Here is a 22,464-nt window from a genome sequence, read left to right as displayed (position 1 = left end):
TTAATTAGAGCATTATTACTATGCAATAAAAATGGTTCAGCCAATAGAGCATGCATGCAGTGAGACATTAGAGGTTGTTAGGCAGACATTAGAGGTTGTTAGGCCTATGCACAAATTATTTATGCCTACTGTATTTTAGAAGCTATATTTTTGGGGGTAATGCATGTGGGAAAAACTGCTGCATTGTTTGTCTAAATACTAGCAGATGAATTATTAGTATTTATTATATTATGTGCCAACCTCTTATAGCAGCAAATTATTCTGAAACTGCATACAGTGTTAGACTGTTAGTGTTAGTGTTTGAACAAAATAAAATGATCTTCTACTGATCTTACCTAAACTCATATGGTTATCTATTGGCTTTAGTTTAATAGTCAAAAACAATTTGTGAGCTGTGAAAGTCCACGCATGCTTCTGTTGATCTATTTCTACTGAGTACTGACATGGGTGCATCCCTCACTTTTCTCCATGGAAGGAGCAAAGGGGAAAGGTGAGGTGCAGAAGTAAATGTATTGGGAGGGGATGAAGGGATGTAGCTCGTACAGTATTGCTATAGTTTCATTCCAGTGCCATCCTGTAGCCTACAGAGCCCGCCTACTCAAAAAAATGTATCCTGTAATTTCACGACAAACATACATGAACCCGACATGAACGCACTTTCCGTATCCGGTAATTCCCTCTAAACCGGACACGCAAAGTGGCTAGGCGATTCGGATCTACTCGAGATAATAATTTCGCCCCTCCTTCCAACTCCCACACATTAATGTCCCATTGGATCAGCTGACGCTGTTGATGGTAACTGACTCACCATCATTTCCCGGTAGAAGACCAACAAGGTTTTTTGGTATCTATCACGTACAGTTGTGGAAGTTAAACAGCGGTTGTTTATATTTAGCCGGTTGTATCAGCTTAGACCGTCTGGTTTATCGGCGGACTAACATTAAGGTAAATGAGGCGTCCTTTGAAAATCTTGTGATGGTCATTCTTCAAAAAATTAGCAAAGTTTCCAACTTTTTAGGTTACAAAGCAATGTTGTTGGTAAGGTGGTAAAATTATCTACATTCCAAAGAGTTTACCGATATATGATTTTTCTGAAAACATACTGCGATCAAGTGCGCGATTCAATTTGTATGACTTTCTGAACTATACCAACATTGTTGAGTCTTTGCCACTGCAATGCAAATATATTTCACACATATACTGATAAACTTTAGGCTATTGCAGCCTGCTGGAGACTTAACGATGAAGTACCGTTTACCGTAGGCTACGTCTAATGCGTTAAATCCGACCGAAATAATAGAAAGCCATACTCTATTTATTTTCGCTGTTCTCATAAACTTTGAGATGAAAGTTCATGGGCACAACATAAATAAAACCAACCAAGCACCGTTATCAGCGAGGCACACTCTGCTGTCATGATCAGACTTTAGAGACTACACAATACTCATTATCCATTTGAGTGCCCACTGTTTCACTTGCTCTTCTTCACAGGTATCATTATCAATGGTAATATGAAATGACTTGTCCTGTTATCCCTCTTACCTCCCTCTGTGTTTCAGTGACAGGGTCAGCATCTCTAAATGTCTTAATCTCGAACGTGGAGAATCTGAGGACTTATGCTGTATCTGACTGACTCAACATTAAGAGGACTTTAGAATGGCCATGAAAGATTCCTTGTCCACTGGTTGGCAAACAGCATTGCAAAACAGTCCAGCTGTTGTTCCAGGCTTGGAGATTAAGCTGGGAGCATTGGTGGTGCTTCTGTCCACCACACTTCTATTTGGTTTCACACCTCTGTGCCTTGTGCGGGGGGTGGGAAGATGTAGCGTGAACCCAGGTAAGAGCTGTGCTGTGGTATTAAACCCAGCATTCCTACACAGGTCAGGAAACTGTAGTACAGGGCTGAGCTATTTTATGGAAAATATTGTGACAATATTGTGGGTATAACTATTGATGATTTAACAAAGTATTTGCACAATAAGACAAAGTATTATCAGTAATGCCTAGTGCCTACCGGTTACTAATTAATTACAAACTGGCCAATGGCAAATAATGTAACAGCTAGAAGTTAGAACAGTCAGGTCAATTCAGAAAATGATATATTTACTGCAGTACATCCTTAAAATCAGGTAAAGACAAATCCTTAAAATATCTAATTTCACCCTAATTCTAAGTTTGAAAAGTTTGAAAATCACACAAAACTAAAGGTCAGTAATGGACTTGACTGAAATTTCTATCAGGATCATTAAAGTGTCTGTCTGTGTGTAATATGTTGTTAGATATTTGCATCAGGTGTGTATTTTGATGCAGAGAACCTCTGACGGTAAGTTTTTCTGTGCAGATCAGGGAAAAGAACAGAGAAGAGTGAAAATACAAGAGTAGGACACACTATCTACTGTTGTTTGGCTTAGAGGGGAACCTCTGAGCTAACCAAAGTGAATTATCTACCCATGCAGCACATCAGTGATGGCAAGTTGTTCTAGGCTGCTGTGTTGTCTTTGCAGAGACCCGCCATAAGGTGCTGGGTTTGGTGAGCTGCTTTGCGGGAGGAGTGTTCTTGGCCACCTGCCTGCTGGACCTGCTGCCGGACTACCTCGAGGGCATCAACAAAGCATTTGGCAATATGGGGATCACTGTAAGAATTCTGGAATGTATTCAGTTTCTGGGTGGGAAATGTGGGCCGGCATAGATAGAACCACTCTCCTATACCGCTGTCTCTCAGAAATGCCATTAAGGAGTCCTTGAGCAAAACAATAAAGCAATTTAGTGGAGTGTTTCTACTGAACAGCTCACAGCAGGGTTATGCATCTATCTGCCGATAAAAAGTATGTGCTCAGGTAGCTCTGGGTCCATAGCTCTAATAATTAATAAATAGCTCTAATAATTTAGAGCTATGTTATACTGATGACTTCTGGGGCTCGCATAAATGCAGACCAGCCTCTCGTCTTTAGCATAAATAAAAATAACGTTTTTGCTTCTCACCAATACAAAGGCGAGTTGTGTCATTAGAAAGCCTACTTTCCTTAGTGGAAGCACTCTGAGCCCCCCACCACAAGTATAAAATGTACTTTTTGGCCAAAAAGGGATTTTGTTTCACCGGAGGGAAAATATTCTGTGTGAGTGTTTTCTCTTGGCAAGCCTTCATTAGAAATGTGAGAAGTGTTAACGGTGTGCAAATAAAATTATCCTCTAATAACTTAGTTTGGGATGTGCTACCTTTTGACTGGATTTTGCACTCCACTGAGAAATACCATCAACACCTTATTTTTCATTATAATCACTTCTCCACTCTTCTGTTTTGTGGTTTCACCGTTTTGTTTTTAATGCATGTTTGCGTCAAAGGGTGACGCAATCCTACTGTTGCCTAATTTGAGAGTTTACCCATATGGTCCCAACACAATAATAATGTAATGGGTTTAAAATCACAAATGAAAGGTTTGTTAAAAAAACATACATACATATATATATACAGTATATATATATATATATATATATATATATATATATATATATATATATATATAATGTAGATACTGAAAACTGAAGGGAATTAGGTGCAAATGGGTGGGTCAAGTGAATAGGAAAATAGGAAATGTAAATTAATTATGAATGTACAATAGGAAGCTTATTGATGCGTGTAGGTTAGGCCCATACATTGGCATGATCTACTAGACTGTGCTTATTTTGTTATCCTGAACAACCTTATTGATAAACTTATTTGCATGTCATTTATGTTTAAGATGTATGCAAAATATACAGTGTGAGCCCATTGAGAGGAAACATGACACTTTAAATTGTTATTTTGTGAGGGGGAAAAATGAAATGTTCTGCCCCTCTCTTGTCAGCTCCAGTTCCCTTTGCCAGAGTTCATCATTGCCATGGGCTTCTTCCTGGTCCTCATCCTGGAACAGATAGTCCTGGCCCTCAAAGACCAATCACCTTTCATATCGGAGGAAAGACGCGCTCTACTTGTGGACTCCAGTGTCCAGTCAAATGACCGGAATGGGCGGCGTCATTCTCACCATCACCATGGTACAGATGAGTTAGGTGGATCCAGAGGTTCAGGTTCTGAAGGGGGCCACTTCCATTTGGACTTCAACTCTCACTCAGCTTTGAGGGCCTTCATCCTGGTCTTTTCCTTGTCGCTGCATTCAGTGTTTGAGGGCTTGGCGGTGGGACTTATGGAGGACAGTAAGCAGGTTCTGGAGATCTGTTTAGCACTGATGATTCATAAAAGCATTATCTCTTTCAGCCTGGCCCTCAAGCTTGTTCAGGGCAGACTGAGGAGGATGGTGGTGATTGGCTGCTTGCTCCTCTTTGCCATCATGGCACCACTGGGTATTGGCCTGGGAATTGCCCTTACTGAGACGAAGGCCACTCCCCAGCACCAGCTAGCCAGATCTGCACTAGAGGGTCTGGCAACGGGCACCTTCATCTACATCACCTTTATGGAAATCTTGCCTCATGAACTGAGCTCAGTTAAGAACCGTCTCCCAAAGGTGGCCATGCTGCTGCTTGGTTTTGCTGTGATCACAGGGGTTCTGTTTATAAAACTGTAGCCAAACCCTAGTACCAGCTCAACAGCAAGGTATGAGAGAGCATCCTGTAACTGAGAAGCCACACGTTAAAAATCCCCTGTCATTTTTGAGGACACTGACCTGGCTCACACATTGGGAGTTGTATTGGTTCATAGAAGTGTAAAAATGTTCATGCATTAACAGTATTTATCTGATGGTGACCTTTCAACACTTAACTGGCTTGAGAATTTGCAATGAGATGACCTCGATATGATCCTGTTATTTCTTTTATCCCACAGTATTTGAAACCCACTTTTTTCCACCCAGTGTCAATTGTCTAATGTAATCATGGGTGCTACACTCTCTCTGCCAACTGGGGAGAGCAACGGACTAACCTCATGCTTCCGTCAATGCATGAGGAGTCCAAGCAGTCAGTCAACTGACGGTTGTTTCCCTGGTTGGACGAAGAACTGGGTTGGGATTTGTTAGGATTATAGAGAATGTCACTGATAAATATTGTATTTTTAAAACAAACTGTAAAATTCTACTGATAGTTCTTGATTGTATAAATGTTTTAAGTGTGTTTGTTTGGTGTGTGCGCGTTCACCGTGTATTATATTTTGTTATGTTATTTTAATAGTATACAGTTATTTTTATCATCTAAGCTTGCAATACAGTACCTGAATAAATACGGTAGAGGGCGCGCTGTCACTGTCTTGTCCCTGTCGCCTTCCTCCCACCCAGACTCAAATCATTCCACTACGTCAAGAAGTTGTCCCGTCCGCTCGGTAAAGATGTCTGCGACGGGTGCAGGCGGTTGTGGACCCGGACCCACTTCGGGTGCTGGGTCCGGGCCTTCTAACCCCCGAAAGTTTAGCGAGAAAATCGCACTGCATACGCAGCGGCAGGCCGAAGAGACGGCGGCGTTTCAAGAGGTTATGATGGACATCACTTCAACCAGGGTGAGTCTCTTTCAGACGGAGGCAAGCGAGGAGAGGAGAGCAGATCATGATATATCTGCCTGGGGGAAAGACGGGCCCTGCCCGGGGTTCGTCCAGCTCAAAACAACACGAGCGTCCCCTGGTTTAGACTTGACTTCACTTTACATAAATGTCACATCTCGAGTTGACGCCGACAAAGTGTCTCCGTGTTTTGGGTAGCCAGTGTCAGCAACCATGTTCTTGATTGTTGTCCATTTCCGACATGTCGGGAGAGAGCAGAGCAGTTATCTAGCATTAAGGCTTATGATTTATACTTCATCGTGCGACCGTGTTGCTTCGACGAAAACGACTTGTATTCTAATAGAAAAAGTATTGACGCAACATGACAGCTTTTTTCAGATGAAAATCTTCATTTGTTGAGCGACAGTCATTCCAACTAAGTATATATAAATTAGCGGAAAGAGGCTTGTTTACTGTTAGGTTAACAGGTACATTTGATGTCAACAGAGGTACTTACAATGTCTATAACTTTTGCCAGTTTAACTATAAATTTAGATATATTAACCTATATTCTTAGCGCTTGTCAGCGCCGTTATATTAATTGAATTTAACGTTTTGTTTAGTTCCAGTTGGTTAGAAATTGAATTAGCTTAGCTAGCGTTGCCTTAGCAATAGTTAGCATGACGGTAAAGCACATCACTTAATCATGAAATACATTTTAAGGTGTATCTAGATTCACATAAAAGGTAGCCGTTGCTTTGATTTAGCAACTTCACCCTCACGTAGTGTGTTGTAGTTAACATTGTATTATGATGGCTAGAAACATTAGCTTAGTTATCCTTGCCAGCGAACTAATGTCAGATATGGAGATCAGGCATTTATCTGAGCCACTGTGGTAGAGGCAAAAACCCTCTCAATGGTCGGTCTTCCCTCTTTGGCTGAATTTTAGCCATTTTAATAGTGATCCTACCCTTGAATCTTTAACTCACGTTCATGTGGCAATTTAAATATAAACTACACGTGTGGGCTTGCCTTTACAGTTTACACATTTATTGAAAAGATGTATTTTCCCTGTGGAATTTCCAAACATTTTTGACAGCTTCTTTGACATGACTGAAATACAGCCTGACCTGTATGGTACTATCCCTAGTATCCCCAATATTGTGGAGGATCAAGGATGATGTGTAGAGATTGAGAATGCCGGGAAAAGAGCCGGTGACGAGAATGTCATCCCTCCAATCCCGGGGTTGGCATGGCATCCAGGGCGACAAGTTAATTTACACATGTCGCAAACAATCCCATTCGTGATAGTGCACTGTCAGTGTCCACCCACCTCTTCTGCTCTGTCTTTACTAGGAATTCCTTTGAGGCCGTGTTCTCCCAGCCCCCACCACCACACTGGTACTTTTCGATACATCAGTGTGTGGGCGGGTCCAATCAGCTAATAGAAACATCCTGTGTGTGTGTGTGTGTGTGTGTGTGTGTGTGTGTGTGTGTGCGCGCGGCTGTGCGCGTACACGCGTGTACTGAAGGATGCTGAGAGAAGATGGAGGCAGAGCCTTTAGAGTAAGACTGAGCTACGCAAACTCTATTCACTAGATGGGGCCAATCCAATGGCGGCTCTTCTACATAGACTTGTATTGAGCATGGGGATAACCGGAAGTTTACGGAATGCATTAGAGTCTATGGGCTCGCGCGAGTACATGAACGTGCTGTTTTCTGCTCTTCTATTAGATGGCTCTGGATGGAGGGAAGTCAGGGAATGATCGTGCATGCCATGAGTACTGTCCTGACTAGTGCAGTGGCCAGTGGCTACAAGTGACTGATGCACTATCTCAAAATTCACTTTATCACACCTGTGTGAAGTGAGGGGTGCTCTTATCATACATTATCAGGATTGACTCTAAGGGCGCATTCGGAAATACATTGTGCTATTTCCGAACGCGCCCTAAGGTCTCAGAGGCACTTATAAAAAAGGGTAAATGCGATACAAATATGTCATACCTCATTTATTATGCAAAAAACCTACATACTATAGCTATGAATATGACTGGGTTATTTTATATTTTTAAGTGTAACAGTGCTCTTATTTTACATTCCACAGACCAGAAGACAGAGCACTCTGACCATGTTCAAGTGTTTAGACAGAAATCTGGTGTTGTGAACTTTATAGAAGGTAGAGACCCCTCTCAAACGAGCCGGTAGGGCAACTTGAAAGCACCCTCCACCTGCCCGAAAGTTTTATTTACCTGCCAGGGGCAGGTGGGCAACCTTTGGTGTTATCATAGATCATCTCATTCTGGCCAATCACAATTTGTGTCCTCACTTTTCCGTCTTCACTTTTCTGACCTCAAATCATCGCTATGGGGGGATCAGCCAATCAAATCATCGCTGCTAGTGCCGCTCAAAGTGGCACATTGAAGCTGATAGAATGTTGGTATGGACTGTGCACATTTGTGGAATATTCTTGCTGTATCCAGCCTAGTCTTTGTCAATTTGAGTATATTACAGTTATTTTTGTATTTGTATGGCCCAATCGTTAATAATTGAATGAAGTATCATTTATTTATGTTACATTTATTAAAATGCAGATATTACATTATGTCGCTTAGGAATCCAGCTAAAAGTTGGGTTTAGCTGTTAAATTCCATAGCCTCAGGGGCAGAAGAGGATAATGGAGAAGTCATGCGTTAGGTTAGTTGAAAATATGAACTGTTAGGTGTTCATGGCTAACATTTGCTGCTGTAGGCTAGCTTCTGGAGTTGTGAGTTAATTGATGTCTATATTATAGATACCGGTACTCAAAATGGTGAAACATTTTCTAGTGTTCTGCTTACAGTAGTTCAGTCGTTCCAGGGATGACGAGTCATTTCACTTAACTTGAATTCAATAATCTGATGGAGAATGTCATTATTTGACAGAGTTCATACAATCAATTAAATTGTGTTTATTAGTTACTAAAAGCTACTGGGACTGGGTGATATTATTGACTATTACAGGCATTGCAGGTAATGTCTGTCAACTAATAGGGTATACCTAGAAGCTGTGCATTTAGTTTTTCTATTACACATACACGGCCAGGCAACTACTTTCAACCATTAAAAATAGGAATTAAAAATTCCAAAAAGGTAGCGCATCCAAAAATTAAACAAGCGGGGGACAAGGTACTCACATTTCCATTTCTTTATTGGCAAACATTGGTGTGGACAGTGGACTGGCCCATTGAGATATATGGGATTTGCAGGCTGTGACATCACAAACGGCAGGAAAATCAGAACTTATTTGAGCAAAAAAATAAACAGACCACAGAAAATCTACTGAATGTTAAAAATTCTGTTTTTTTTGGGTGCAATTGAACTCAGATAAGCTAAAAAAAATACAAAAACTTTTTTTTAATGTCAAAATCCCTTTAAAACTGTTTTGTTGCGACTAGTTGCATTGGTGTGGTCCGGCCTTATCATTTGGGATTCAGAAAAGCTATTCAATAGTCAAAGCACAATGGAAGCGAATCATTAAACCTGAGACTAACTTAGACCCAACCTTAGCACTAGTCCACCAGTGAATAATAGTCAACTTGTGAATAATTCTCCTTTTTTAGACAATGATTTAAAGCAGCAAGAAAACCCACTTGTGTTGAGTGTTGAGTCAGGAACAAATTTACCTTCAGCTCCAAATTTACATTCTAGTTATTTAGTTGTCTTAATGAGAGCGGCTTACAATAAAGGTCAGGCCACATTGTAAATACGTAGGATATGTATTTTTGAATTATTAGATGGGTCCACCTTTATTAATCCCAGTCAGGAGGGAAATTCAGTTGTCATAGGACCACAGTAGAAAAGTTAAGGAAACACAGGACAGATACAGATAGGAGTAGAGAGATGATGTTAAATTCAATAGTAAAAAAATGAATAAGAAAGGAATAGACAGGTAGTATCAGGAAGTAGAAAAAAGATCCCAAAAAGAGATTTCAGGTCTGTCCCAGCCCGCCACACGTGGACCAACTGTTATTTGCATGATATACAGTAAGCTAGTTTTCACACACACACACACACACACACACACACACACACACACACACACACACACACACACACACACACACACACACACACACACACGTCACACACAGTGTTGGCCAGCTACACAGAAAGAGGATGGATAAATAAATAGGGACAGTGAGTACTACTAATAAAGTCAATTTATGTATAAAAACAATGTCAATAATTGTCCCATATATTTTAGGGGCTAGCTCACAATTGTATACTTACAGTAGTAGATGACAAGTACAACTCTAGGTCTTTCTGGTTTCTATCCTTTGAGAGGTAGAAAACAATAATAGTTCTTAAACTGAATAGTATTCCCTTTTAATAGGGTTCTACCCCCAAATTCCATGTTTGGTGACAGTCCCAAGCTTCACTCTGCTGATGATGAATGATTTGAATTTAGTCCAAGTATTTTCTCTGCAACTAAACTAACCAATTGACAGGGTCTTTCTTTCTTTCTTTCTTTCTTTCGCTGTCATCTGTCCTGCTCACTTCCTCTGTTTTGCCTGTAACTATCTTCTTGTCTTCCTTTATTATTTTCATAATACTAGTTATGTTACGTACCTAGATTGTATGGGACTGCAATTACCTTCTATTGCTATAAAAATAGTAATACCCCGCCCCCTCTCTCTCCCTATCTAACTCTATCTCTAGCTCCAGGCTCAGAAGGTACGTCTGGCCAGGAATCAGGGTCCTTACTATGGGGGCTCTCTGCCTAACGTCAACCAGATTGGAAGGAACCCCCAGGAATTCCAGGTGACTTAAGAGGGACATGTGAAGCATTTCTGATTTATTAGACATTGTACATTAAATTGATAAACGTTGGAGAGTAGCACTGCCACTGTGGCAGTCAGTGCATTATAAAAAAGTTCATTCATAATACTTTTGGTATATGGATAATATTGTATGTATGTGCATTTCCGCATCCTGTCACCAGCAATGCAAATGGTTGTGCTAGACTCTTGTGGTTTTGTTAATGTTGTTTGTACATACTTCTCTCTCTCTGTGCATATTCTTCATAACGGATATGGGTCCCTCTCCTCCCTCATCACCCTGCCTCTGCCACTCTGTTATCTCTCAGGGTTCCTTCCACTCCACTCTGGAGTCCAGTCGAGCCACGCGGCACCACGGCCTGGTTGAACGGGTTCAGAGGGACCGACGTTTTATCTCTCCAGTCCGCCCCTACAGGAACAGACCAGTATCCTTTCAGCCAAAGCACTAGCATAGTATAACTTTAGCCATGGATTGTTTTAACCATAAAGACTGTATGCGCTGCTCATCAGAGAGGAAGAGGCAGTAATACTGTGATCTCTCCGGATAGTTCATAACATTCTGACAAATATGGGCAAAAACACAAGACCGTTAAAAGCTAACACCACTGTAATCCTGAGCTAAAACCATCCATTATCAAACAAACAGTTTCTCACTTCGTTTCATACATACGGTATGTGAGGTGCTGAACATCCTTTGACCATGACCCCCAAAACTTAACAAGCGTTACATGACAGCACTCTGCTGCTCAGTAACAAAGGCCTTCTCATGAAAATAGCATGGTGATGATGATTATGTCAACACCTTTTTAACTTTAGATTCAGAAATTACACGGTTATCTCATCTTAAGTAATAACACTGTAGGAAGTCAAAACATCAGGCATTATTACTGTCCAAACCCATAAGTGGTTTGCTGTAGGTTATTTTTATTTTTTATTTAGCAAAGGTCTTGAGGTTTGCTGTTATGTCATCTTTGTTGTCATATCTTTGTTGTTACTCAGGCAAAATTATGTGTATCTTGAGGTCATGACTGAGTGCACAGCTTTTTAAGTGCTTTTGTCAGTAGGGTTTACCATAGCTGGAGATTGTTGATTTAAGCTAATTCCCTGTTTTTCTTTTTGCTGTTTTGGACTGATTGATTGAATACTGAATACAGTTTGCAGAAAAAAGCACAGGAAAATACAGTTCAATACAAGGCCTGCTAAGAGGATTTAAAACCCAAGAAAGCCTATGGCTTGTTTCCATTGGGGTCCTTCATATTCAATTCATCGGTTGTCATTACTGATGATAACATGATGCACCACAGCCATGAAACAAACCCTGACCTCTGCAGTGGTAGCCAACTAACTTTCTAATGAGGATGAGGTGCCTTATGTGAGAATGATTTGGCCAAGCTGTTTGTTTCCCTTGACCAGTCCTCTCTCCAGGTGGACAGCTCTCCGTATAACTCTGCCTATCTGTCCCCGCCCCCTGACCCCAGCTGGAGAAGGTAATGGACTGGACCCCTCTCTGCTTTGTCTGTTCGGATGCCTGTTTGTTATTCTAACTGCATCTTCTTTGATACTGCTGAGCCTTGTGAAACCTTTGCAAATCCTGAGCAGCAAAGTAATCCGAAAGAAATACTACCATACCATGTGCAGGTGTTAAACAAACATCAAGGGACTCACGAATTACACATCATCTCGCTCTAGATAAGAGGGTCTGCTAAATGCCTAAATTGTAATCTTTCCTGAAGAGAAAGAAAGTAGCTAAATAAACACAAAGAAAAATCCAATGTTTGTAAATTGTGTCATGAATGTTGGCTGAATGCAGAAAAACACATGGCACTATTATTTGAAATACAATTTAGCAGTTTTCCATATTAATGATAAAAAGAATAAAGAAAAAACATTAGCTTGTTATAAAAACATCTTCCAAAGTGGGAAAAATCCAGATGACAACAAAAACTATTTAATTGAATGACAAGTGCATTCATTCACTGTCACTAATGTATTCTTTGCAAATTGTGTTCTCAGAACTAGGGTTGGCAAAAATGATCATTTTACACACTGTTACCACACTGTTTAGGTGATTTAATAATGCTCTTATGGGTTTCACAAGGGCTTTTCATGAAGTTTATGTTGAAGTGCTACATCTTCTCTTCATCTGGCTGTCCAAGCATTAAGTTCCGTCTGCATACTAACCATCCGAGAACTAACAAGACATCTAGTTTTCTTTAGCCAGCGTCTCCAAACTTCAGTTGCCTTTGAAGGAGTCTCGGCTTATTTGAACGGCTCTTCCCATCTTCCTACTGGGAATACGGCATACTACTATACTTTCCCGTGGCATTTTCTTGTGTTTCTGGAATGTTCTAACCCCCTGCCTGCCTTCTTTCTTGTCATCTTGTGATGCTAACAAAATGACAACACCCCCATCCCCAGAGAGAGATACTGGCTTTGGAACATAGTTTCATAACATGCACAACACGCTACAGAACAGCATAAAACTGAATTCTTATACTTATAGCTTTCTATCTTTCTATGGAGTGGGATTTTGCTCTTCCTCTTGAACCACATACAGTACAACTTAGCATCCCTATCCTGGGCATGTCATAGTAGCCGTTGGAACACTTGTCGAAAATTGGCAAACATTGAGTGACAATAGTACATCTCCCAGTTCACAATGGATCACGTTGCAACATGTTGTTTACAAGCATGTAGCTTGTAGGCTATTTTCGGCAAAGATGGGAACCAATGATGGGGACCAAGTGTAGACTCCTGTTGGAACACGTTCAATATAGTATAGGGTTTAAATCGTTAACAGCCAGCACACTCCACTTGGGGAGGTGCTCTTAATTAATCAGTGGAAATGGAATTGAGAGAGCTGCTGTTTTGTGTATGTGTAGCTGGCCATGTCAGCAGTTTGTCAGTTCCATCAAGATCAGCATTGGGTTTTTTGCGGTTGGGATGGGGAGTTACATTTTAGACAACCTCATACAATTTACAAATTAGAGCCAATGATCCGCCATGCCAAGGTTTCAGTGGATTTACAGTATATAGATTTCAGTTAAACAAGCATAAGGCTCATGAAACCAGGAATTACAGTAAGTGCATAATCATTCTAAATAGATCTTAGACATATAACCCTAAAATCCTCAGCCTCAATGTTCTCTTCTAGGCTGTTGCCTACATCTACAAGAAAGCATATCTCTTCTCTGTTCCTCTCGTTTTGGTACTGTATGCCAGGCTCCCTCTTCCTTCTTCAATCCTGCCTCCTTTCGTCTTTCACTCTTTTTGCGTGTGGTTGCTTTCAAAGCCTACTCTCTGTCCTTTTTCCATTTTATTTATTTTGATTTCATCCCAGCTATTTTTCTTCTTCGGTGGTGGAAAAATAACAGACATTTTGTTTGTCAATCATGAAAGGAATTGGTCCGGCAACTTCCCTGGGGACAAAAGCCAGTTGTTTCGTCTCCCTACCACTGCACTTAACAGGTGAATCCATTCCCCCACCCCTCTCTCTATCTCTCTCTCTCTCTCTCTCTGTCTCTCTCTCTCTGTCTTTTCTGTCTCTCTCCTCCCTCGTTCATATGGCTGACAATCTGGCTTACTGCTTTCTCTCAGGTTGCGATGGGACTCTTTGATATCAAGTGAACATGAACAGACAATAAAGTTGTTGTGTGTGTGTGTGTGCATTCTTTTATTTAGTATCAACGGCGTCAACTCCGCGGGTGCGCAGGAGCCGAAGCACCCGCTGGCAAAATAATAAGCCAATAATAATAAGTTGCGGGGCGGGTGGGCACCTTAAAATATATAGGCTACTCTAAGGTGGGCACCCACTGTCGTTATAGGAACCTTCCGCCACTGTTTAGTATTGTAACTGATCATTTTGCAATGAGGAAGTTTTGTTTGTTCCTTCAGTGACCACAGAATTGTTGGGACAGCAGTGATGTTTTCCATCTTAATTTCATATATTTCAGACTGCGCTGTAACTTTCTTCCTGAATTCAATCCATTGCCCTTTTAATTTCTCTTCATATTCTCACTTAATTTATCCAATTGATATAGCGCTTTTCTAGGTCCATACAGTATGTCCCGCTTTATTCATTTTTACTCTACGAGTATTTCACTCTCCTTTTTGTCTCTTCTGTCATGACGTTATTCTTTCCTATTTTTCTGTGCCCAGTCTCCTGATTTATTTCAGCCAAGAAAATAATTTGCTGTGTCTTTGTAGTAATCTACAAGCTGATGCTTCAGTTTTTAGATAAACTAAACTCTGGCAATACTGAGCACTGATTCAGCCACCCAGTCTGGGGGGAATGGCATTCTATGCTTTTCATTCATAAGAAACGTTTCACAGCTTCCTTTACCTTAAAATACATGTTACATATGATTCTTGATATAAACTATGCCCTACTGTACCCTGATATGAGATTACAGTATATCTGATATGATAACTTAAGGTGCATCCCTCTATAGCTTCTCTCCTATACTTGTAGTTAGTATTGGAACTCTGGTATTCCTCCACTATAATCAATATAGTAAGGAGGAAAAAAGCCATCTGGGGGAGGCAGTACAGGTACAGGTACAGCGGTTGTCTGCGATTCGGAAGGTCCCCAGTTCCTGCAGGCTTTATGTTGAGGTGTCCCTGAGCAAGACACTGAACCCCTAAATGATCCCTGTGCAGCTCCAAATAGGATGGGTCAAATGGCAGAGATGTAATTTCCCTGCTGGGATCATTACATATACCCTAACATGCACCTTCCCTGGTATATATAGTTCTCTCTCTCTCGCTCTCTCTTTTTTTTCATACCCCTAAAACTGTGGATGTGTCTGCCTACAGGACCAACTCTGACTCCGCCCTTCACACCAGTGTGATGAACCCTCCAACCGGAGACCCCTTCAGCACAGGAGGACACACCCTCACCCACCACAACGTCAGACGCACCGGTGAGGCTTATGATACTGTATCTCTTTATGATGCTCTCAGTAGAGAAACATCTTTTCATACCGTGCTGATTCTTGGAGTCATTTAATTTGTGACTGACAAAGCTATTGAAAGGAAGTTTAATGAAAATAAAAAGGTAATTGTTTGATTCTGATGTTGTAGATGTATCATTATAAGTTCAAGTTATGACACTTGATATGTTGTGTATGTTATTATGTCTTTCTACAGTAGGTCAGGGTGAAGGAGAAGGGCGAAGAAGTACGTTTTCTTTAAATACAAACATACACACTTGACCAGTAGAGACTTATTATAATTAAACAATTGTACATGGATGCTTTTTAAAGGGTTAATGTTCTACTGTTTATGCCCTAGTGTTTCCATATCCAGTGCCCCCCATTGAAGAGAATGTGTTGGATGAAGGCAAGCTACTCAAACCCTGGGACACCAAAAAGGTAGGTGATTCCAAAGCATTTCAACTACGGCCTTGTAACACCCTTTCCTCTAATATATTTATTACTCAAATAATATCACGTATATGCATGACGTAGTTAATGCTAGAGATAATGTTTTTCCAGCGCTTCATTGCCATCATTTGGTCTTTTCAGTGGTTTATGATAGATTGTGCCCTTTGCCAACGTGTGAATGGTTCTAGGTTGCTAAGCAGCAGATACAACCGGAAATGAACCGGAAGTGATTTCGCCACTTTATCAGATTTCGAAAAATGCATTTATCTCTGATTCTTTTCACAGATTGCATTTTGTTTTACATCCGGTTTACATCTCGGGTCCAGGTGGGCCTTCAAAATATGGGTTTTGCCTGAAAAACACTGGCATTTTGGAAGAATGAATTAATACCTGCCAGTGAAAGTGTTAAGCACTGTAACATTAGCACACCACGCACGGACAAGAGAAAACGGCAAAGCATTGTTACATTTAAGGAGCAAACATAGGCAGTGATCACTGTTTTCCCCTTTGTAGTTGCCCCTGATGTCATCTCGACCCAAGTCCTGTGAAGTACCTGGCATAAAGTAAGTGTCACTTCCGAACAAGGTGCTGTTGTGTCATGATTCGTGTTCTTAGACCAATCTTGATTACTGAACTCAGACTTTGCTTACAGTTACCTTTGTGATGCACTAAGGTTTGATTAGACCTTTAAAGCGATGTGGTAGAATCTTGGATTGTAGCTACCTGGGCAGAGGTGATTACAGAGGTGCAGTTGAGGGTCCATTTTCACACCCAGGTTGATGACTGTGGGACAGGGTGAGAGGGAAATGTCATGGCTGGAGAAGAAGATGCTGGTTATGGGGCATGTTTGGATCTGGTGGGGGGTTCCTATTGGGATGGCTTCGGTTTTGGAGCTATTGAGTTGTAGGAAGTTGTCTTTCATCCACGCCTTTATCTCCTCCAGGCAGGTTGTTAGTGTGGACGATGGAGAAGGAAGAATATGCAAATTACTGATGAATAGTACTCAATTCAAAGTTATTCACCGCACATATTGACCCATGCTTGCAGCCAGGCTAAGGCTATTTCAGACATTCATCTCCACAGCCTTGTCCAATGAGCCTCCTGGGGGTTATTGATAGCCTGCCATGGCCAGACTAATATCACTGCATAGATATTAGTCTGGAACTGTGTGGAAGATTTATTTCCAAGAGGCGGTTATAAACAGATTACAACGTCACAGCAAAAATGTCTCACTTTGAATAGTGGGCACTGATTGGTCACCCACAACTCTGGGGTGAGCGAATGTAATTCAGACTGAGGAGTGCCACACAAATCTTCCAAGGGCTTTTCTTTTCCTGTGGCAGATTGGTCTGGTTTCTAGGCTAAGTTATTGGAACGTTCCCAGGCCAGATGACACATATAATCCCTTGAGTGAGTTCTGGGTCTACCCTGGGGTCTCTATGCCCAGAAAACCTCCAAGGTAAAGCATCCTTATCAGATGAGTGAGTGAGTTCTGGGTCTACCCTGGGGTCTCTATGCCCAGAAAACCTCCAAGGTAAAGCATCCGAACCACCTAAACTCAAAGCAAAGGAGATGAGACTCTCTCCTGATGTCTGAGTTCATCATTATCTTTAATAGCCACCCTTCAGTGGAAAATTATTTAGCTGCTTGTATCAGCTCTTAGGGTCTGTGAATAAAATATATAATTACTGAATTATGCTCTCTAGTGAAAAATCTTCTGAGGCCCTGCTACGCAGTGCTACGGTCTCTGGTTCAATGTTTGTCTGTCTCTCTCTGTCTCTCTCTCTCCTGCTCCTCTTATTTGTGACTAATTATATGGAAACTGATCTGGGAGCAGTACAGCACTTTTTGGCCATACTTTGTTCTTTTTGTTGATGGATGTGTACATTTGTGTTTATGTCCCTTGTATTGCATACATTCATCTGCACATGTCCAATATTCTCCTACTCTTCTCTGATCTGCCTTTTTCTGTCATATTTCTTACTGCCTTCATTTCTCTCTCCCTCTCTCTCTCTGTGTGACCCTCACCTTCATTGTCTCACTCATGCCCACCAGCATGTTCCCCCCCTCCCTTGCTTATGAATGGATGCCTTCATTGCCTTGTCTCTCATGTTACATTTCTCCCTCTATCTTTATGGTCTGGTTCTGTATCTCTCTCTCCCTCTGTCTTACTCCCATTCTCCCTGAGTGAGGAGAGAGATTAAAAGGACGCAGGGAGACAAGGTGTGGTAACTTCTTGTAATTGTTATCAGACCTTTGGTCTGATACGGCAGCAGCTGACCAATTTGCGCAAGTTCAAATGCTGCCAGAACTCTAACCATTACTGCGAGCAACCTTACCATGGGAGAATTTGTTTTTCCCCATCCTAGTGTCCCTTACTCAGGTTGTTTCCTCGTGCCTTAGTCCGTCCCCCGAGGAAGGAGACAAGGATGACATGTGAGGGCAGAGATTCGATCAGGTTCAACTTGATAAATGGAAACGCTCCTCATTTCAAGTGTCATTACTTGTAACAGATTGCTCAGATGTCCTTGTATAGTATGGCTACGCTAATTAATTAATTGCATTTATTTGCTTAGATGAGGCTCTTGTCAATGATTCACAGCACACTGCAGTGCACGTGCGTCAGTCAGGGTAAATTGCAGACCATTCATTATTTTCCATTTTTTACTAGCAAATCTTTTACACAAATAAAATGAAATAAATTCAAGTATCATTATTCCAAATGTTTTCCAAGTTTTATTAAACTAAACTTGCATGCATTTAAGTTTAGACATGACATCATGTACAGCATTGTTCCAACTTTCAAATCAGTTTATTTTTCTTATTATTCCTCCAACCTGTACCCTTATTACAATATCAATCGGAGACGACAGGGCTTTCTGTTGAACACTGTAATGATTTAGTCATAATTCAGTTTGTCAGTTTCAGGGACAGGGACAAATTATTGAGATGAGAAGTTGACATTGAAGTCTGTAGACACGTTTTGATGCGGTTTACCCTGGAAAATAGCCTTTCAACCGTGCAGGATGTCATTGGTAGTGTGACGAGTGACTTTACCATGTTGTGTATGCCAGTGAAGACGTTGCATGGGGTATTATCCAGCACATTAATACGTTTTGGGAACTCAGTCCTCTCCCGCATCAGACTTACGTTTCAGATACTGCTAACTCTAGGGAGACTGGGGAGCTCAGCATTCTGGGATAGTGGGATTTGTAGTTTTTGCGCAATTGAACAACACAAACACGTCAGACAGACAGAAGTCAGAGCGAAGAAAAAATGACAGCCTGTTTATTCATAATATTAAGGAAGATGATCACGCAAAAAACACAACAAAGACATTATGAATATGATTATGAAAATAATAATTATGTATTTATTTCCCAAAAATGGATGGGTGGTCCAGCTAGGCCCACCCGTAGCTGCGTGCCTGCCAGCCAGGCATACACTGTAGAAAACTTTGTAAAAACCTCGCAAAACGAATAATTCCTAGGTGAAATCTATATTTACACTTATACAACTGATTAGACCAGGAGAGACCACATCACCCCTGTCCTGGCCTCTCTCCACTGGCTGCCGGTCCAGTTCAGAATTCAGTTCAAAGTTTGTGTACAAAGCCCTCAATGGGCTGGCCCCCTCCTACATCACTGACCTCCTATCCTATCCCCCCTCTACCAGGACCCTCAGGTCAGCAGAGGGGTTCCGCACACAAATAAGAGGCTCAGGGGCGACCGCGCCTTTGCCGTCTCAGCCCCCACTCAGTGGAACAGAATTCCCCTCGCGGTTAGGTCTGCGCCCTCCGTTGAGTCTTTTAAATCACAACTTAAAACATTTTTATATTCACAAGCATTTGCACCACCGACTTGATCCTGCACCTTTTCTTTTAGACTATTCTGTCCTATTTTCCTGTTGTTTTATTATTGACGTCTTCTGCACTGTATTGTATTGTATTGTATTGTATTGCATTTGTGAAGCACTTTGGTACAATGAGAGTTGTTTTTAAATGTGCTATATAAATAAATTTGATTTGATTTTGATTTAACCTAACCAATGTGACGGAATTTTCATTCCTCTTCCTCCAGCATCTTCCCCTCCCCGGAACAGCCGTCCACGCCTGCCCATGGCGTGCCCTCGGCCCTCAACACGGGTGGCTCTCTGCCTGACCTGTCCAGCCTGCACTTCCCTTCTCCATTGCCTACACCGCTTGACCAGGATGAGCCAGGTTACCTGGGGTCTTCATCCCTAAGCGGTGGCAGTAGCACAGGGAACCTGGCCTCCACCCTTACCCAGCTGGGGATCAATGCAGCCACTGGTCACGGGGCCAACAGCACCTTCCACCACCACGCACCTGGTAGGCTGTGTTTATAGTTTCTGTAGTTAATTTATAGTCTTTAACGCTTTTGCCCATAACATAATGAAGTCATAGTTAACATCCGATTTACTAAGGCAGAATTAAGAGAAAGGGGAAATTCAGTTTCAGCTTCACCCAGTTGATGGCTCAGGGGGGGAGTGTCTGCTCAGGGACACTTCGACACAGACTGGGGCCCTGAGCCAAATCGGTTACCTTCTGCTTTTCTACACACTCGGCTACGGCCACCCTGTAAATATGCAATCAGCGAATGGGACCACCTCCTAGTTGTAGGAGTCTTCAACCAACTCGGGAATGAAAATAAAAGCTAAATTCACCTATATATCCCACATCTTCTCACATGTGTCCTCTATCAGTCATTTGTAGAACAGTAGAACACACACACACACACACACACACACACACACACACACACACACACACACACACACACACACACACCCCCACACACACACACCCCAAACAAAACGGTAACGGGACATAGAAACAGATGTTGTATCTGTGTTTCATAGCAGTGCATTCAACACCTGGGACAGAGCACTACTATGGCCATTTTCAAATGACACAGATGCCAATTAGTCTAATATAAAGTTGCAAGGAGATCGACAACAAGTCAGAATGGAGGTTCCATGTCATATTAAATTTCTTTCTGTAGAGCAAGGGTTCCCAAACCTTTCAGGCTGCAACCCCCCAAAATAATCATATTTGAACTGGGGACCCCCTACCCTGACAAGCACTTGGAATTGTAGGAGTTGAGGCATTATATATATTTTTGACTCTGTTCCACAGAAGTATTGTGAAAATAGCTGAACTACAAACTGTCCTTTAGCCTACCTATAGTAATGCTGCACTTAACACTTAATGCAGAAATGTTCATGCAAAACTGACCCTTGTAAATTGCTTGCCAGTTATATATCATATCTGCACACTGTGTAGTTGCTCCCAGGAAACTTTATTAAATCAACAACGTTTCGACCCTTCCGGGTCTTCATCAGGTTTTCGTTACCTGACGAAGGCCCGGTAATGGTCGAAACGTTGTTGATTTAATAAAGTTTCCGGGGAGCAACTACACAGTGTACACAACCCTCCTTTGTCATTGTACGCACTTTTTGTTCATCACCTGTAGATTCTTTTGAGATGGTGCGTGCTTCCCTTTGGACCCTATCTCATAGTACTTGTACTTAAGATGACGAGCAACATGTCCAGGACAGTGTGTCAATGTTATGCATGTTTCTGAATGCACAATTTGAAATGAGGCGCACAGTGAATTCTAAATCTGCCTTTTTATAAGACTGCCAGGATTCAGGTTTGAGAGTGCTTTAACCAAACCAACAATGTCCCTGGTTCGATTACAGCTGTAGACCTGTGTTGTAGGGTTGCTTGATGGAGCAATCCTATTGTCAGAGTTATATTATGAATGATTAGTGATTAAACTGTGTAGATTGGGGTCTTGATTTTGAATATATTTTGTGATAAAATAATATTGACACACAAAGCTATATGGACTGGTGAGGAAGAGAGAATAAGGCAGGAGATCTTTACAGTCAAAAGTGCACTGCACTTTCCACTGCACTCTTCATATAGATGCGAGAGTGCAGGTTATCTGCCTGGGATTTCATCCCTGGAATCCAGCAATTTAATCACTTTTATGTAGGGATGCCTCGATCACGATTTTTCCACTCCCGATCCGATACGGATCAACCATCATCAAAATCAATTCGATTTACAGCACATTTATATATACAGCACATAAGCACATAAGTCTCTCTATGCTGTCTGATATCTGGCAGTGAACTTTTTTACTTTACTTTTTATTACTCATTTTCTAGTCTGGAGCGTTTGCCCCGACTGCCACTCAAGTGGCTACTGACCAATCACAGCGCGTCCACAATGGCCAATCACAACACGTCCTTGCACAACCCGTGTTGGCTTTCAAAGGACGCAGCTAAACACTGTTATGATCACGTGGCCTCTGCTGCACCTTACTACTGCATGCTGGATGGAACGAAGTACTGAAGCTGAGTACTGGAATGGAGTGCTTGGAAAGGTCATTTTCACTGTAGTCTGATCCGATCCCGATCATGCTTTTTGTCTATCGCCCTGATATCCGATCAGTAGATCGGATAGCAGCATCTCTACTTTTATGATAAGTATAAGCAACTCTGCTCATTATATACAGTACTTGCTCCTTTTTTATAGCTTTTCATATGGGGCAATGAACGTAAAAGTTGATGTGATGTTTTGGTACAGCTATGCAGGTGCACTTAGCACAAAAACCAAACGTTAATTTGGACCCTCATATTTATATTTCTCTGTGGTCCTGGGGTGGTAACTTTTCAGGTGATAGAAAATAGTTGTGTTTTCTGTCTTGGTTGGCACTGACCGACAGTATAGTGAATTTCAGTGGATTTTAGTGTTCTGAGTCGGTTATACGATATCC

The 22,464-nt window shown here is 41.5% G+C and overlaps 2 protein-coding genes across 4 annotated transcripts in view; both read left to right on the top strand.

Moving 5' to 3' along the window:
• The first annotated feature begins 808 nt into the window (after positions 1 to 808).
• LOC308317830 (zinc transporter ZIP1-like) lies at positions 809 to 5,228 on the top strand. The gene is made up of 4 exons (XM_080767128.1): positions 809 to 945; positions 1,560 to 1,837; positions 2,505 to 2,635; positions 3,846 to 5,228. Exons 2-4 carry the CDS (start codon positions 1,657 to 1,659, stop codon positions 4,557 to 4,559), a joined length of 1,026 nt encoding a protein of 341 aa, XP_080623254.1. The 5' UTR covers positions 809 to 945; positions 1,560 to 1,656; the 3' UTR covers positions 4,560 to 5,228.
• Positions 5,229 to 5,296: 68 nt separating this feature from the next.
• LOC308319195 (CREB-regulated transcription coactivator 2) overlaps positions 5,297 to 22,464 on the top strand; it is a 32,604-nt gene continuing 15,436 nt past the window's right edge. Inside the window, exons 1-10 of one of the 3 annotated variants that reach the window (XM_080769112.1) lie at positions 5,297 to 5,479; positions 10,156 to 10,257; positions 10,583 to 10,699; positions 11,700 to 11,761; positions 13,674 to 13,742; positions 15,090 to 15,196; positions 15,423 to 15,452; positions 15,567 to 15,646; positions 16,172 to 16,221; positions 19,738 to 20,006. In XM_080769112.1, the coding sequence (XP_080625238.1) occupies positions 5,312 to 5,479; positions 10,156 to 10,257; positions 10,583 to 10,699; positions 11,700 to 11,761; positions 13,674 to 13,742; positions 15,090 to 15,196; positions 15,423 to 15,452; positions 15,567 to 15,646; positions 16,172 to 16,221; positions 19,738 to 20,006 (1,054 nt within the window). In that variant the 5' untranslated portion in view covers positions 5,297 to 5,311. The remainder of the gene's footprint in view (positions 5,480 to 10,155; positions 10,258 to 10,582; positions 10,700 to 11,699; positions 11,762 to 13,673; positions 13,743 to 15,089; positions 15,197 to 15,422; positions 15,453 to 15,566; positions 15,647 to 16,171; positions 16,222 to 19,737; positions 20,007 to 22,464) is intronic. The other 2 variants (XM_080769111.1, XM_080769110.1) reach the window with 2 other exon arrangements.

The sequence above is a fragment of the Protomyctophum bolini genome (assembly GCF_963924005.1).
Source record: "Protomyctophum bolini genome assembly, chromosome: 7".
Taxonomy (NCBI): Eukaryota; Metazoa; Chordata; class Actinopteri; order Myctophiformes; family Myctophidae; genus Protomyctophum; species Protomyctophum bolini.
Note: the sequence above shows the minus strand (reverse complement) of the source record. Positions and strands in the feature narration are given on the sequence as shown.